Source organism: Diadema antillarum, unplaced genomic scaffold, assembly GCF_040938485.1.
Source record: "Diadema antillarum isolate AM-2024a unplaced genomic scaffold, OU_Dant_1.0 seq00000445_RagTag, whole genome shotgun sequence".
Taxonomy (NCBI): Eukaryota; Metazoa; Echinodermata; class Echinoidea; order Diadematoida; family Diadematidae; genus Diadema; species Diadema antillarum.
Window position 1 is genome coordinate 1,460,967 of NW_027271419.1, and position 18,353 is coordinate 1,479,319.

Consider the following 18,353-nt stretch of genomic DNA (forward strand, 5'->3'; position numbering starts at 1 on the left):
TTATTATCATCATCAGTATTATTGTTAGTGTTATTATGTTCATAATTTCATTCAGAACCCATACTTTCCATTATGTTGAGCAACCAATTGATGAGGGCATTTTGAAGTACACTGAATGTTCATTTGTTGCTACGTGTACATAAAGGGAAACCTTTACAGCTGCAGCTTATCAACTTTTTTTAATATCTATAAGGTTGTCCTTTGCCATATGCTGCAGTTGTAGAGTGGTGCTAGAGACCAAGTCTAACAGCAGTTGATGTGTACGTTAATGAAGGAGCTTGTTTTTACATCAACCAGTCAGCTTCTATGGAGTAGTTTTATACGGAAGATCAAGTTATGTGCTGTTTCAGTTAGGTACAACATGATTATGTGCTTAAAAAGCAAGCAAACAAAACAACAGTGGGAATCACTCGCTTTTCTGTAGCTTGGTACACATACAAATACTCAATCCCTACATGGGACTCCAATAGACAGTATGCACAACGCTGTGGAGTTTTCAGTGTCACAAAGGGTTACGGACATGGTACAAGTATACTGTACAATGTATAAGCTGTTATTTTCGTGAGGGCTTTTGATTTTCACAAATTTCGCGAATTACACATGGGCCATGAATTCACCAACACGCAAAAATGTCATCGTACGCTAATGTAATAGTGCACTTATGAAGATCTCTGCATTAATTCGTGAAAACCTCATCTCGCGAAAATATCTGTGATCCCCTCATCATTCGCGAAAATATCTGTACGCGAAAATAACAGCGTATACAGTATCCCCCCTCTTCCTCTCTCTCTCAGTGGCAAAGGGCTTCCGAACCCTTTGTGTGTAGGATCTAAAATTGATGTATTTGGCATTATCCTCATGTGTATCTTTGTCTTGTTCGATGGCGGCAGACTCCAACCAAGTTTGTGTCCGAGGTGGTCCTGAATCAGCTCCGCTACTCAGGGATGCTCGAGACGGTGAAGATCAGGAGGGCGGGCTTCCCGGTCCGACGAGTCTTTGTAGACTTTGTCGCCAGGTAAGAGGGAATACTGTTACACCAGAAATTTTCGCATGCATTAAACTTTCACGAATTTCACGAGGAGCCAAGATTTGGGAGAGTAAAATTCCCATGAAAGGTTTTTTTTTTTTTTTTTTATATGCAGCACATTGAATGCTGGTGGCTGTTTGCGGAAGTTTCGTGCCGTGAAAAAGTTTGTCATCTCCAATTTGCAAAAGTTTCGTGCCATGAATGTTTCTGGTTTTACAGTATAGTCATTAGTCATGTTGGTGGGTTGTAGATCAAACCTCTTGGTCATTGGTCTTGAAAAATATGACAAAATTATGTTATCAGCTGTAATTGCATTGCTCTTCCATAAAAACTGTACCGATACGAGAAACAACAGCAACACCAATGGACATTTTTACCAATATCTCACTCGGTATTTTTTGTAGAGTTACGAGCATGGATTGTGTGAAAGTACTTGTAAGTCATCTTTTGTAAATCACTACATGTAACTTTGGTAATGCTTAAGATTTTATATTAAAGGGATCGTACAATTTTTGTTGAGACCTAATTTCAGGTTTCTAACATTTTTTGGTGAGATAATGAGTAACCTTTTATGAAATATGAAACAGCATGTAATTCTATGAGGAATTCAACATTTATTTGACGAAAATTGGTTTTGAAATGGCTGAGATATCCAAAAAAGAGCGATTCTAATAAAGTGTGGGACCCACACTTTATTATGATCGCTTTGTTTTACTTTGTTTTTGGATGAGTCAGTCATTCCAAACCCAATTTTCATCAAATAAACTTTGAATTCCTCTTAAAATGGTATGCTCTGTACTATATCATAAGTGTTTTCTTGGTATCTCGCAAAAAGCTAAAAGCCCAATTCTAATCTCCACCAATACTATACCATCCCTTTAACAACCCCTGGCAAAATTAGGTGTGGTTTGGCTGAAAGTAAGAAATTCAAAGTTTAAAGTCATCATGTATATTTTTTATACATGTCTGAGATGAAAGAGAAAAAATGGGAGAGAAAACTGTTATCGTATAATGATAATGTTAACATCATCACTCAATCCTCCAGGTACAAGGCTCTGTTCAGCAAGGACCAGCAGCGGCAGGCGCAGTCATCCGATGACGCCCGCCAGAAGTGCAGCGCCCTCCTGGTGCAGTTCGACGGCAGCAAGAAGCAATGGCAGCTTGGAAAGAACAAGGCCTTCCTCAAGGAGAACCTCGAGAACGTCCTCGAGCGGGAGCGGGAGAAGATGCTGGGGATCAAGGCGGACCTGATCAAGGCTGCCTTCAAGGGCCGGGTACAGAGGTGAGTGCATTGAGGTACAACTATGCATTCTTACTATCCATGGTAAAAGGGAATATGTCGCATACTCGTCTTTTTTTTTTTCATTTGATTGATTTAACTTTACAGGAGACATAATGGGGTACCAGTTGATGGGTCTTCTGTTTATTGGTGAGAAATTTGGATAACACTTCATATAATTTTATGAAATTTTTCACCATTGATTTATTACTTGAGTACTCTTATCAATTGGACAAAATTTGCTTCAACAGACCCTATGCAATTATCAAAGCAGAGAGAGCTGTATTTATATTGAACATGTCATGTGATATGACATTATGGAAAAGAGAAGGAAGTATTCCTTTGTTATGGAGAATGAATAACAACAAAAACATGATTGTATGAATACAAGTAAACAAAATCTGGAGATCTGTAAAAATATTTTTAGTAAAATCAAACAAAGATGAAGGAATTTAAAAGTCATGTTTTTAAAATGTCATTTTATAATAGCATGTCATTCAGTTGGTACCTCTAAGGTACATATTCTTCCTATACACACAGTTTGTGACATTACTGGTACTCATTTTGTTTCTCTGATTTGTTCTTAATGCATTGTGCAACTAATTTGACATATATTCTAAAAACATATCTCTTTACAAACCGCTGAAGACATTCATAAAACATATAATGAATGCCACATCCTTTATGAGGAAGGGAGCTAGTGCCTTGGCATGGATTTCAAAAATATCTTATCGAGGTCTTTCTTGTATTTATATAGCTCAAGAACAACATTTCATCAAAGATTTTTTGTTGTACTTGACTTGTTCTCAGTTTGTAGTGTGTGTAGGAAAGAAAAACCCCAAAAAATTACACCCCCTTCCCTCCCTTCCCACGCTCTACCCAATCACATGTGCAACAACTGATTAATAGTTACCTGTCCTGTGTAACCTTTGAGTGTGGCATCCATAACCACATAACATGACTCATAGAGTATAAAATGACTTAATTCCTGTAGAAGACCCTGAATTAAAGAACCAAAGCAAAGCAGAACAAGAGATTTTTATCGTGCAAAGTGTCACGAACCTAATCCACATCTATTGGTTCCCTCAAAGTTAGCCCCACTTGCTTATTACCAGATTCTTAAACCTTTTATATCCACGAAGGGGCTCCTCCATTGTGCGTTATTTCTGTTTTTGATACACTAGTCTGCTTTATGAAACTGGCACTGGGCTGCCAATTTGCAGCTCTGAAAGATATGAGAGCAGTATCGATGTATGAAAGAGCCCTGTTGTTGAGCAGAATACATGTATACGTGCATGTTGAACTGTGAGACATGATTCACTGTGAGAAGAGCTAATGAGCAAGTCTGTGGGTTAGTGTGACATAATGTGAGATATATTCTACACAGTCAAAGATTATGAATACAATCTAAATCATTACAACTAGCAAGTAGACATGAGGTAGAAAAAATAAAAGAAAGCATGGCGACTTCTCATCACTTAATGAGGTTAAATGTGGGATGCATCTTTTGTGGTGAAAGTTGTGAATCACCCAAAATGATTCACGGATAAATTGCTTCCCTTAGAGGAATTTTGATAAGCAGATGCTAATTTGTGTGTGCACCTTTTAGCTTTATCTATTTTTTTTTGTCATTGGCCCATGGAGACTGTGGCTATCTCTAACATATGTAGCAATGGTGGGGGGGGGGGGGGGGAGAGAAATTAGTCTATCTTTTATCTTATGGTCTAGTCATGTACTAATAGTGTATCGTCAGTATTGAATCAGTCCAAGAAAAATCTAAGAGTACAAATAAGTTACCAGGATAAATCAACCTGGTCATTTCACCCTTTGCATCTGCTATCCATCTATGAATAATTGCATTTATGGATGCTTTTCAGGAGAAAGAAAAAATATGTTGGGTTATTGAAATACAGTTGTGTAATGTCTTCACACGCACACAACAACAAAAAAATCCACTGTTATACACACAGAACATGTATGTTTCTGTTGATACTGCTTCTACATCTGTGGATGAACCCATGTAGGAATCAATCCCTTTTTACACAGAGAGTTGAAATGAGGATGAATTGTCTGTAACAATGCAAAACTTGTACAATTTTTAATACAAAGGAATGAGGAATGTCTTTTTGTTTTTTCGTTCTCTACAGGAAGAAGTATCTGCAGACTCGGGCAAAGATTATTGTGATCCAGAAAGTGATCAGGGTAAGAAAACTTTAAGATTGGAGTCGTTTATTGCAAGTGTTTAATCTTTGATTCTTGATGGCTTGAGCAGATATTGAGTGAAACAAAGGGTGCGTTCGATCGCTCTCCTGAAGCGAACTGTACCATACCATACCCGCACCAGAGGAGCACTAGAACGCTCCTAAAGTGTACTGTACCGTACTGTACGGAGTCAAAAGTGGACCTCTTCCCGATATGCTCCAAAAGCGTACCAAAAGCATACCAAAAGTTCGCTGCAAAGCATGCGCGTATCTTGCACATACGTCATAATGCAAAGAGTTCATTCTGTTTGTTCGGGACAGCTGTAAGTAGTTCAAGCGCACCAGGTGAATGACCCTCTTGCTACAAAATGCGTAACCTTTTCTAAAAATAACTCATGAGATACGCTTTCTCAACAGAGCTCTCGAATGCTTCAAATCTGGCACAGTTCGGTACGGTAAGCTTTGTTTCAGTTCGTTATGGTTTGCTTTAGAGCACTCGAACACACCCAAACATTGATACACAACATGGTGAAGCTGGCTGTGTTGTGTAGTTTGGAGTGTGTACTGTCCATGTGTTTGTATGTGTGTGTGTGTATGTGAGTGGGAGGTCATAGGTTTAAATGTAAATTGTATTTTTGGTATGCTTGCAGAAGCTGACAATATTGGCTCTAATTATTTGGGTAATGATGAAAATGTGAAATATTAGCCAAAAAGGTACACCGGTAGTATTGCAACTCAGAGCATATCCGATCATGGTTGCTACACTGTGTATTCATTGATCTGCAATGCAAGAGTGAATTTGCAAGCATTTGTTGAGAATAGTAGGTGTGTCATATGGACAAAAATCACGACCAATTATAACGTAACATTCTACCTTTCCACTGCTGAACAAGGAGGGCTTTAGATCATTCATCCAAATATGAAAGTCGCATCTCACAATCTTAACTACTTTACACTTTTATCCTGGCAACTTGCATCAGCCAGACAAGCTTCACGGTAGACCCTTTTAATATATTCCAAGCAAAGTCCATAAGGTGGAAGATGCATTTTGAGCTAGCCCTTCCTAGAACTATGTTTTACCTTTAATACTTACATAAGTAAAGGAAAAAAGTGCCTCCCATCTATGTCATAATGCTGTCAGTTTGTATGCATTGCCATGGCGACCAGCCTTGCTGTCATTGGTTGGGGGGGAAACAGACCCAGTGTTGCCGTAGCTCCATTATCTCACCTGTCACTAGTGGTTACCATGTGATCCAGTAGACATACTGTACGTCGAGTGTTTCCCCAGCCTTCAGGCAGTGGGCCACCGAGAAGTGACTGTTAAAACATGATTGAATGTGGGACGTGGGTACTTGAAAGCAAAACATAATTTGAAGTGCTGGTACATGTATACTAGTATTGAGACTGTGGGGACAATATTGAAATGTGAAGTGATTGTGTGTGATGTGTGTTTGTGTGTAGGTGTGTGCATGCATCTACATTTGCTGTCTGTCCATTTATACTTCAATCTAAATTTCAATCAATTACAGCATACTGTGAAGGAACAGAACAAATTGTCCATGACACTGAAAGGTAAAAGAAAGGCACAGACTGTAATTATCATGTGCTGCACATTAAGTTTTTGTTTGTTTTTTTGTTTTTTTCCCCTATAGCATATCATAATTGTAACCAAGTGAATAAGAATGCAGGTCCACATTATAAAATAATAATCTGTATCTTTTCTTTATTCTGGTTGAATATTGTGAAAAATCCAGATGCACCAGAAGCGCCTTGCATACATTCGGATGCGGAAGGCGGCCATCGTGCTGCAGAAGTACGAGCGGGCCCGCGTCGCCCGCAACTATCTGGCTTACCTGAAGGAGGAGAAGAGGAAGGAGGAGGAGCGATTGAGGGAAGAGCAGAGGAGGAGGGAGGAAGAAGAGAGAAGGTAAGGGCAAACTTCTAGCCAGAGATCTGTGAGATACAATAGGCATAAATCTCAAGACTGTACTCATGAGGGATTTTGTTTTACTTTGTGTTCATGTGACGATCATGTGAAACTGTGGCAAGTTGCATGTGAATCTTTTGCAGGGGCGTAAGTTTTTGTCCCACCCCATTCCGTTGGCCTTCTTTGCATCGATTCAAGCTCAATTGAGCTTGCTATTGATTACAGATGAAAAGCCCCATAGAAAGTTGGCAATAAATCCTAGTCAACACACCTGTAAAAGTTAAAATATGACTGCAGTAGTAATCTACTGTGGTCCAGTGGATAAGGCCCTGGGTGTTTAAACAAAAAGACCTTGGGTTCAACTCCTTATTGAAGTGTTCATCCTGGGACAGGATGCAATCCCCACTTTGTCCCCCTTGCATGATCAAGGTTTTTCAGATGGGTACATGTACCTGGCAATGCAAGAGTACCAGGTAATGATAATGACAGGATCCTGAAGAAAAGCAGTGCCAACAATGAAGAGGCTTTGCAGGGTAAGCGTCACGACCATAATTCTTGCAATTATTGTAATGTAGCACGCTATTCTAGTTGGCCTACCCAGCTTGTTACAGTTTTAAAAAAATGGTTTAGAAATGACTCCTTCTGTTCTTCTCTGAATATTTTCTGCAGGGAGCTGGAAAGGCTGAAGCAAGAGGCCAAGTTGAAGGAGATGGAGGAACTTCAGAGAAAGGTATTGTCAAACCAGAATTTTCATGAGCACAAAACTTTCAGAAATTTAATGAGGCGTATGAAACTATCATGAATTGTGCGAGGCGCCATGATTCATGAAAGTAAAATGCAGCAAAAGTTTTGTCACTGCACAATGCATTGAATGCCAGTGGCACTTCACAAAAGTTTCATGTTGCAAAAAAGGCTGCTGTCGGCTCCAGTTTGTGAAAGTTCCATGCTGCAAATATTTCTGGTTTTACAGAGTTGTAGTGACATGAGTACTTTTCCTTCACACAAACAAGTCTGTTTCGACTGATTGACAAATTGCCCCACATCCAAGTATTGATATACCAGTAGTCAATTTGTCAATCAGTTACAATAAAAACAACTTGATGCAAGAATTTCATCAATCTAAACAAGCCTGTTGTTTACCTATCAATTATCTGTGCACCTGCCATTGTTGTGTCATGCCATAACTATGTGCAATTGTTTATGCACCTGTTGTTTGTGTAATCCATCTTTCTTACATTCCATTGATATTGCATCATGTTTTGTTATATATGCAGAAAATGCTTTAACAAGAATTTTTTTGTTTGTTTATTTGTTTTTGTGTATTTATTTCTATTTGTTATTTTTATTCATTTATTTATTTATTTTATTTTTTTTGGTTGGGGGCTTTTTTTTTCTACCAGCAGTCTAGACAGATACACTATACCTAGATCTGTGTATAGATAAACAAGGGAAGCTTTTGTGGTTATTACACTGATCCACATCATTCATTCTTCTGGGACCAACTTATTAATGATGAAATGCTCACATTTGGTTTCATGTCTGGTGTGAACCAATTCAATGAAGAGCATTCAAAGAAATATTGTATTTTCATGTCACAACACTGATATCACCAGGAGCAGAAATGCAAGTCCAATATAATTTGTAGGTTTCATTTGATCTGGGCACTTTCATCAAAGTTGTCAGTCTCTGACAAGTACCATAGTAACAGTCAATGACCAGTGAGAGCTTCTCAGCCAATCAAAACCAAGGATTTGACAGAAACTGTCAGAGACTGACAACTTGTCAGGGCTGATGACATTCATGAAACGATGCCCAAAGATTGATTTATATGTGGATTTACAATGCTTAGTCCACAAGACAGACAGCTGTGTCTTTTTCATTGAGTAACCTAAGATAATGCGCTGTAATTCTCTCTCCACCAGTGCACAAGGAGGTTATGATCAGCTGTAATTATTTGTGTGCAGAGGCTAACATTTCTTGATCTTTGTCCCATTGCTTTCAAACAGCTGGAAGAGGAGGCTAGACAGAGGCAAGAGGAGGAGGAGGAGAGGAGGAGACTGGAGGAGGAACAGAGATTGGCAGAGCTTGAGAGAGCCAGGGAGATTGAGAGACAGAAGCAAATTGAGGAGGAGGAAGCAAGGAGGAAGGTAAGGAGGGAAAGTGAAGTTAAATGATAGAAGAAAGAAATAGAAGAAGGAGGAGGAGGAGGAGGAGGAGGAGAGATTGGCAGAGCTGGAGAGAGCGAGGGAGATTGAGAGACAGAAGCAGATTGAGGAGGAGGAAGCAAGGAGGAAGGTAAGGAGGGAAAGTGAAGTTGAATGATAGAAGAAAGAAATAGAAGAAGAAGGAGGAGGAGGAGGAGAAGGAGGAGGAGGAGGAGAGATTGGCAGAGCTTGAGAGAGCCAGGGAGATTGAGAGACAGAAGCAGATTGAGGAGGAGGAAGCAAGGAGGAAGGTAAGGAGGGAAAGTGAAGTTGAATGATAGAAAAAAGAAATAGAAGAAGGATGATGATGATGATGATGATGATGATGATGATGATGATGATGATGATGATGATGATGATGATGATGATGATGATGATGATGATGATGATGATGATGATGATGAGGAGGAGGAGGAGGAGGAGGAGGAGGAGGAGGAGGAGGAGGAGGAGGAGGAGGAGAGATTGGCAGAGCTTGAGAGAGTCAGGGAGATTGAGAGACAGAAGCAAATTGAGGAGGAAGAGGCAAGTAGGAAGGTAAGGAGGGAAAGTGAAGTTGAATGAGGAGGAAGAAGAAGAAAGAATGTGGGAGGAAGAGAAGGAGATGGAGAAAGTCTTTTTTTAATGTGACATACCAGTCACTGAGATTTGGGGACATTAAGCAGCTTGAGGTGGATGAGGTAAAGAGGTAAGGTGAGTATGATGGGAATGGAGGGGGAGAGTTTATAGATAGCAGGGGAAGGAGAAATGGGATAGAGGGAGAGAGGGGTTGGATGGAGGGGGGTTAAGGACCAGCATAAAATGATGATGATTATGATTGGGATGATGTCATGATTATGATGGTGGTGGTGATGATGAAGATGATGATGATGATGACGATGATGATGATGATGATGATGATGATGATGATGATGATGATGAAGAAGAAAATAGAAGACTATGTACATGTATGGGGAGGAGGAGAAGAGAATGAACGTCAGAGCGCTTCAAAACAAATCAATAGTATCTTCCACTGGTCACTTTAATAGCTGCTAACCAAAGATTTTGTTTGTCTGATAGCGTATATACTACAGGGATATGCAAGTTTATACTGAAGGAATTACTTGTATGTGCATTGTTTTAACATGATACATGTACTGTATGTCCCAAAAAAAATTACAACGGGACCCTCTGCAATGATATCTTTAAAAATAGGGAATCAATCTAAATACAAATTCAGGGTATGAAACTATAACTCATTGCCCACATCTTACAGAAAACCCCCATTGATTTGCTTCAGTGGTCAAAGAGAAATTAGGAGTTTTGTAGAGGATGTCAGAAATCTCTTCCCTCCAAGTTCTGTCTATTGTATTCACACACAAGAGCATCGAAGTGCTAAACTTGGAAGAATCAGACTCATGACATGCTTTACAACAATCCACATTTCTCTGTGACCGCTTAACTAAATTGAATATGGTTTTCTGCAAAATAGAGCTAAGATGTTTTATTTTAAGACTCTGAAGTAGCATTTAGACAGTTTAATCATATTGGGTGTCATCAATGCGAAAATCTGATTGTAATTTTTTTGGGACATACTGTACTTCACTGTGATGTGTTATCTTCTGTTTATTCTCTACAGGCTGAGGAGGAAAGACGCATACAAGAAGAGGAGGACAGAAAGTAATTACTTTGTCATTTTTCTCTTCTCTTTTTCTAAGTTCTTCAGATAATTGATTCTTAAGAATGATGTAAATATGACCAATTCTGTATCGATGACTAACCAAAAAAAAATAATGCAATAAGTATCTTTGAATTCTCTTTTTTTTAAAGATTCAACAAAAACTTTAATGCATTAAAGATTGATGTGAGGTGTATAGATTTCCGTGCACTAGAGACCAATAAATTCTACCATTAGGAGATTATGAAAGTGAAGTTGAATCATGTGAATAATTTTCTTTTATCCATCTTTCTATATATCTATTGATCTATCTCTTCTACTTTTTATCCGCTTATTCCTTTTCTTCTCCTCATCTTCTCATCCTCCTTTTTCTCATCTCCTTTTCCCTCTACACCTGCATTCTTCTCCTCTCCTCTCTTCTCCATCTCCTCTTCCTCTTCCTCCTCCTCCTCCTCCTCCTCCTTCTCATTCTTCTTCATCTACATCTATTTCTCTTCCCCCATTCAGGAATCACATGGAGGCAGAGAGGCAGAGAGAGTTGAGGGAGCAGGAGGAGCTGGAGAGACAGCTGGAGGAGGAGGTTGCTAGGAGAGAGGCGGAGCTACAGAGGATGAGGCAGGCCAGGCTGGCTGAGGCAGAGAAGGACATCATGCAAGAGTTTGACAACTCTATCGCCATGGTAACCAAACAGAATAAGAGTTTTCTGCATACGTATGATTTATTGACATACAGTTTATGTTTTTAGAAGCAGTCTTGAAAGTTTATATTGCCACACTTCATCTGAAAAAGTTAATTTTTGGAGAGCTAAAGTTTTGATTTCAAGTTCTTTCTTCTCATTACTTTGCCAGAAATTTATTTGTATCTTGAGTACTCAGAAAAGAAAGCACCAAATGCTAAGCATTTCTCCCAAAAGTCTCATGCACGTGTGGGGACGATAAACTGTATGCAAACATGAATTTAACCCCCGCACTTAGTTAGGAGGATGCTGTGTCTAGCGCAAAATTCACACAAAATTTCAGTGAAACTATAAGGAGTGCATAGGTAACTGGCTTTAATAGTGCTCGAACTGCAGTCCAGTGTTATCTCCATGCTATAGTCAGTTGCAACTAATGAGGTGAATAATGATTCCAGATATCAGGGCAATATGACTGAATCAGGATGAGAATCGATACACTGCATGCTCACCTTGAAATTTGACTACCTTTTGATGACAGTTTGAGCATGAACTACCGGAAGACGTCTCAGAGATGGACGAGGATGAAGATGACTCCGATACCATCTCAAGGAAGTCAGATGAGACCCAGTACTTTGAGGGATTCCTGCAGATGAAAGCAGGTGAGGCTGAAAGGGATGATAATTATCCGAATTTCCAGGCGGTGATGTTAACAGTGATGATGATGATGATGATGATGATGATGATGACGACGACAAAATTGGTTGCAAAATGGTAATGATAACAAAAGAAGAGTGCATTGATGATTACTTCAAACATTATACTAATGTTGATGATTATGAAATATATTTTGTGTAGTGATTGTTGTGACGAGTATGACGATACTGATAAGACATACATACATACATGCATAGACAGAAAGATAGATTGGTAAGGAGATGCATAGATGGATAGATAGATTGGTAGATGAACAAATAGATAGAAAGATTGATCTATGGATGGATGGATGGATAGAAAGATAGGTAGATAGATATACCTCTCTAGACATATTTGCAAGCATTTGCAATGCATTTGTGTAACTGGAAACATATTTTTCTATCTCTCTTCTCCCTCAGGTGGAATGATGAACACATGGAAGAAGCGCTGGTTTGTTCTTAGGGATGAGACACTCATGTGGTTTAGGACAAAACAGGTGAGAATGACATGCACATCTAAATGATGCTGCTGCTGATGATGATGATTATGATGATAGTGATGACCATGATGATGACAGAAGAATAATTCATTCAAACTAAAGTTATGACGTGCAAAACCTTCCCAGCCTTCTTTCAAGGCACATGTAATATACATGTATGGACAATATTGTACTTACATCAAGCACATAAAAGAAGCATGAACTCCCTCCTTGCTTTCTGTAGATATAATTACATGCATGAATTCATATTTGAGTCAATTAGCTTGGTCATCATATGCAGCTGTAAAAGAATGTCTGTACACCCATCAATAGTATGAATGGTTGGCTTTATTTTTGTTGATTTGTTGCATTTGTTAACTTGTTATTATTTGTATGAATGGTAGGAGGCCCTCAAGTCCGGATGGCTGCAGAAGAAAGGAGGGGGAACTGGAACTCTCTCAAGGTAATGACCAGGCGTGGTCATGTCAGGCTCAAAGGTTGCCATGACGATGTAAACTTTTTTGCACTACGTTGCCGCAGGTTGCAGCTAATAATCTCAAGGTTATTTTCTGTATTGCCTATCATATTGATGCAGTATAAACTGAAGTTTGCACATAATAACATCATTATATAGATTAGATTGGTGCAATACTTTCACAATTGTGCAGTTTTGTGTGAGGGTACATTGTATATGTGGACATAAAGCAGTGTGTTTTTACATGGATTCAAAACCAAGTACAATGATGGGCAAGTTTTGATGTCGTTGTTTTATCTTATACTGCAAATATGTTAGAAATCACATGCTCCATGCAGCATTTGGTCTTTGTCTTATTTTTTTTTTCTTGCATTCCTTTACCACCCTTCAAAATGTGATATTACAGTGTGCACACTTCTGTTTATGCCTTATCTACATGATGGGCAGTACAGAGAATGACTTTTGAGATGAATAAGTTTCAATTTTTCTTATTTAGAAAAATATTTCTAATCATTCCTGAAGCAAAGATCATTTTGTCATGATAAGAACATACATGTACATCATATTGAAAAAATGCAAGAAATGATGGACTTGATACTACACCATACTTTGTAATTTGTATTAGAAATTGGCTTTAGAATGCCTGATACAAGAAATAGCAATTTTCATTCACCCTTTTCCCAAATCTATGTATAAAGAACAATTACATATAATTCTATGATGTGTGCAGAATAATGCTCACCGGTGATTTCCACTCTTACTCTCTCAGGCGAAACTGGAAGAAGCGATTCTTTGTCCTGAAGGACACGATACTCTCGTACTACGAGTCGGATGCTGATGGTGCCAAGCTTCTCGGCAAGATTGACGTAAAGACCATGAAGTAAGTCTGTTTTTGCAAGTGTTTGAGGAAGGTAGAAAAAAAGAAGAAACAAATGGGTGCATCTGCTTGTGGAGTATGCAGTGAATCCGTGCTCTGTCTGATCAGTTGTGGTTTTTTTTGGTTGTTTTTTTCATGCTGTAGATGTGGAGCACTTTCACAATGTGGATATTTTGGTGCATTTGTTGTGCATTTGATACCGGTGCAAATATGATGTAAAAGCTATGCAAATGTTTTGCTCGCTTTGTTTTGTCTGTGTGACTTTATACCATTACTGATAACTGCCAGCAGTCATTGAAATTAAAAACTCATGAACTTTGTCTTTGATACAGGAAATATCTATCTTGCATATTGAAAAAAGACTTCTTTTTTTAACAGTGGCAGTATTGACCCTATTTTATTACCTGTACTTTGTAGACCCTGCAATTATTGCAGGCATGTCTAAAGTTTCGAATGACTTTAAACTTTTTAATGCCACATTGGTCTGAAAATGGAATTGATAGATGTAAGAAGTCAGTAACTGAAGAAACCCCATAGGAGCTGCAGCAATTTTGTTTCTGCCTTTACCATAATGATATAACGTTTATTTGTATCTTTGTTGATAATTTACCTGTGTCTTTATCACATGTTATTATGTTCATCGCATTGTCGTACTGATTTCCTGACATCTATATATACGAACGTTTATTGTATTCCTATATTATATGTTTGTTGGAAATGAAATAAATCAACTTGAACTTGAGCTTGAACTTGAACTTGAATAAAACTATGTTTTACTGTATGAACTTTATGGAGAGGCATATATCTAAAGTAAAAGAAATCTTTCTCTGGTGTGTCATCCAGTCTCTGTTTGAAAGAAAAAGAAATATTTCACAGCATCTATGACTGTATTTTCAATGAAAGCACTCTCAAAACAGTATACTACAACTATCACAAACTTAGTTATCAGTGTATGTGTTTCTGTGTAATGTAATGTACACTTAGAAGAACTCAGAAGGATGAGTGGCAAAGTGTGATGACCTTTGGTATCCATGACAACAAATGAATGAGCCACGCCCTTCATGCTTTACTAAACTGGATGTTGTTGGGTTTTTTTTCAGTCAAATCATTGACAGCAGCATCGGGCGGGAGAATTCTCTGGAGCTGATCACGGACCAGCGGACATACGTCGTGGTGGCCGACACCGCTGATGAGTGCAGGTTTGTGCGAAGAGAGAAAGATTTGCATTGTTTATAATTTGCTGTTTGCGGCAGAGATCTGGCCAGTTGGTTTTATTTTCATACATTTTCCATGTTAACTAATTCTGGTAATTGTGATCACCTGAGAGAAAAGAATGAATGGATGTGAATGCTAACATTTTGTGATTCTTATATGCATCAGTGCCAGTGGCACTGTAAACTTCATCCAAAGCTTTGAACTTACAAGAATTTGTCATGTTTTGGTCGTCTGACTAACCCTCTCTTGCCCCTCTCCCCCAGTGAGTGGTACAGCATCCTGCACAGAGTCAAGAACGCAAACGAGTTCGAGCTCCGCCAATTGAGGGATGAGGAGGCCAATCCGAACAACGCCATTGGCTCGCTCGATGTCGGTCTCATTGACTGCGTCGTCCCCGTCAATGTTGCAGCAAAGTTAGTAAAAGGCATCATTGTGTCCCTTCTGTCCTGTCTCTGGCTGTGTTGGGCCGAGTAGGTTCGCGTTGTGGAAATTTTCTGACAAAAACAGAACAAGAGAGAGAGAAAAGAAATCCTCATTCGTTGTTGCATGACCATGTCACTTCAAAGACCCAAAGAAACATGCAGTATGCTCACCACTAGCTAAACTGTCTTGAAAATAGACTTAAGTTCATTTCCCCCTTTCTTTTTATGCTGAGTACAAATTTTCGTCTTTGTCCAAAGTTACAATCTGTAGTTGCGCATCTCAGCTTTTTGTGCGGCTGTTGATATTGGAAATATAGAGGCACATAGGGAACAAGAACATATTTTCATGTTATGCTACGAAGCAGAAAAAAAAGTCAATGCATCCATATATTCATGTAATGATAAACACAAAGCTGCATGCAACTTAAAGGACAAGTTCACCGTCATAGACATGTGGGTTGAGTGAATGCAGCAATATTAGTAGAACACATCATTGATAGTTTGAGCAAAATCGGACAATCCGTTAAAAAGTTATGAATTTTTGAAGTTTCTGCTCAGTGATGGCTGGATGAAAAGACTACTATAGCTTGTGATGTCACATGAGTACAACGATATAAAGAAAGAATAAAGAAAATTCAACATATTTCCATTTTTCTCGCATAACAAAAGAACACTCGACTTCTCTCTTTCAGAAGGCAGGGGGAATAATGTTGTAAGCCGGGTTAATGATGACACTGACAGTCTCCAGTTGACGTTGCATAGATTTTATTGAACAAATCGAACTGTCTCAGTCTGCCGATACATGTATAAACTCCGCATTATCCTCAGCTACATGTCGAATACAGAGTGAATAACAGATATACAGGCCTATCAACTATTCAACATAGCAGAGCTCATAGAGAATACATTTGTATGTCCATTCTCTCTCAAGTGAAAGTGAAGAATCAAGAATCAATCAAATCTGCGTCATTATATTCACATGAAAAATAAAAGTTGCGTTGTGCCCATGCCAACCACACGCACACTACGCCATTGGCATGGACACAACGCGCCTCAACGCATTGACGCAACAATAACATACCGCATATTTCCATTTACCACAAACTTCCCCGCGATTATATAACACAACCATGGGTTATATAATCCCAATTACATCATATCGTTTTCATAACATTATACATAATAATACATAACAAAAAATTCCCCGCTCTTCATGTCAAATCATTACACTTTACAGCAATTTCATACAAGAGCGGATTAACAGCACATAATGCTATACAAAAATATACTTCAGGAAAGCGTGTGTTCCCCGCTTTTCCAGTCAAATATACAAACGTCGAAATACTACAAAATGGAACTTTACACATGAAATCTGCCAAGAGCTGAAACTCTTGAATCTTCCAAATTTACAGTAAATCATACAAACTCATATTTGATACATGGTATAAATGTTCCGCGCCAAGAGAATAACACATCAATATGTTACAATTTTCTTCAGTTCCGTTTCGATGTAGAACTCAGCCGTCCCACATTGTCAGTACAGGTACAGAATATCCGAGAAAACAATGCATGAAAACCCGTCAAACATGCCGTAACAGAACATGTTCTATACATTGTACATAAAACCATACATCAATGTGTATAGTTCAAATTTATCGAGACGCAATATATAGACAAGTCTCTAATACACATGCCAAATGCATACAACAACACAACAACTTCCCCGCGATTATATCATACGACCCGTATGATAATAATCGATTTTCTAAAAGTAATGTACTTCTCAATGAATCAATATAACACATATCACGAAATTCACAGTTGAAACAAAGTGAAGTCACAGAATGTTAGAATTCACAACTAACAAAAATAAGCTTCTCCGCTATGATAATATACGGTAACTTCCCCGCTTTATGTGTCATATCGTCACAGTCAGCGATTTGCTCATTTACAAAACTTCACACAAATTAAGGGATCATTCAAAGCATGAATTCTCGACCAACTATTTCTCATTATCAAACGTTCCTGACTCACTGAACAACTACTAATATTGTCAGAATGCCATGTTGTTCAGCTGCCAACAAAACAAAACAATAAAGGCTATTATATAGTTCCTTCGTTTTTCCACGTAGTAGTGATTTCAAATACTTTCTTATCACTATTCCAATATCTCATTAAAAACTTCTTATCAATCATATATCAAAACAACCATTGGTTTCTCGCATCGGTATTGCATCTCTAAATGCGCATAGTTCCTAATTCCATTGCTACTTGAGATGGTACACAAGTTTCAGCTGCAGTCATGAACGTATACACTGTAAGCGAATCAACTCACAACAAATTCCATGAACGGACAGCGGATTTCTAACCTGCAGCGACTAACCCTAAATCCGGTCTCCAATTTGACTCCCAGGGCCCCCATACCGTTCCCTGAACATGACATCCATGCTTCCACATGTTACAGTTAGGTATGCATGCCTCCCTTGTTGTTACATTATTGACAACAATGTCACCATGAGAAATATTCTCCCCTTTTGGAACTGACCGCTCCTTTGGCGCTACGTTAGTTCTTTGTGGCTGCACTTTTGCATGCTTTGGGACATCCTGACCTTCAAGTGATAATTCGGGACCCCTCTTGGTACCCTCTCCCACAGGTTTTGCAATTAGAAGCACCCCAGCATCTAAATCCTTTGCATCAACCTGTTCATCACATGACTCATGTCCATGTCCCTCAGCATCAATTTCTGCACCACTCTCATCTACATCAACGCAACCCAGAATCTGCGATCCCCCATCCAAAAGAGTAGATATGGCATCCTCCTTCTCCTGTCCAGCTGTATCTGAGGAAAGATCTAGCTGCTGAGCAACCGGGTCAGTGAACACTCCTTGTGTTCCAGCATCAGCACTCCCAATTTTCAGCCCATCTCCCTCTAGCATACAATCTTCACGGAGAACTAACAGTGCTTCTCTCCTAAGCACTTCAAATCGGCCTCCCCTATTTCTCATGTGCAAACGCCTTAGCAAAATTCGTTCTCTCTCATCCCGTGTTCCACTGACAAACTGATTTGACAGAGCTTCATCCCTAAGCTGCCTCAAAGCCGCAGCTTCCTTCTCATCGTCTGCAGCACCTACCAATTTGGCATAAAGACGAATGAGATCCCTACTGAAGTCTGCCAAGTCTTCATTATCATGTTGTACACGATTATAGAGCAAACATCGTAAATA

General features: G+C 38.9%; 1 protein-coding gene across 1 annotated transcript in view; it reads left to right on the forward strand.

The window, feature by feature from the left end:
- Positions 1–18,353, forward strand: part of LOC139732721 (unconventional myosin-X-like) — a 206,592-nt gene that overhangs the window by 156,696 nt on the left and 31,543 nt on the right. The window contains exons 19-32 of the mRNA XM_071643573.1: positions 891–1,015; positions 2,073–2,309; positions 4,454–4,508; positions 6,262–6,434; positions 7,104–7,164; positions 8,441–8,581; positions 10,254–10,294; positions 10,800–10,971; positions 11,507–11,627; positions 12,081–12,157; positions 12,544–12,602; positions 13,384–13,494; positions 14,592–14,690; positions 14,970–15,119. Of these exons, the coding sequence (XP_071499674.1) occupies positions 891–1,015; positions 2,073–2,309; positions 4,454–4,508; positions 6,262–6,434; positions 7,104–7,164; positions 8,441–8,581; positions 10,254–10,294; positions 10,800–10,971; positions 11,507–11,627; positions 12,081–12,157; positions 12,544–12,602; positions 13,384–13,494; positions 14,592–14,690; positions 14,970–15,119 (1,622 nt within the window). The remainder of the gene's footprint in view (positions 1–890; positions 1,016–2,072; positions 2,310–4,453; positions 4,509–6,261; positions 6,435–7,103; positions 7,165–8,440; positions 8,582–10,253; positions 10,295–10,799; positions 10,972–11,506; positions 11,628–12,080; positions 12,158–12,543; positions 12,603–13,383; positions 13,495–14,591; positions 14,691–14,969; positions 15,120–18,353) is intronic.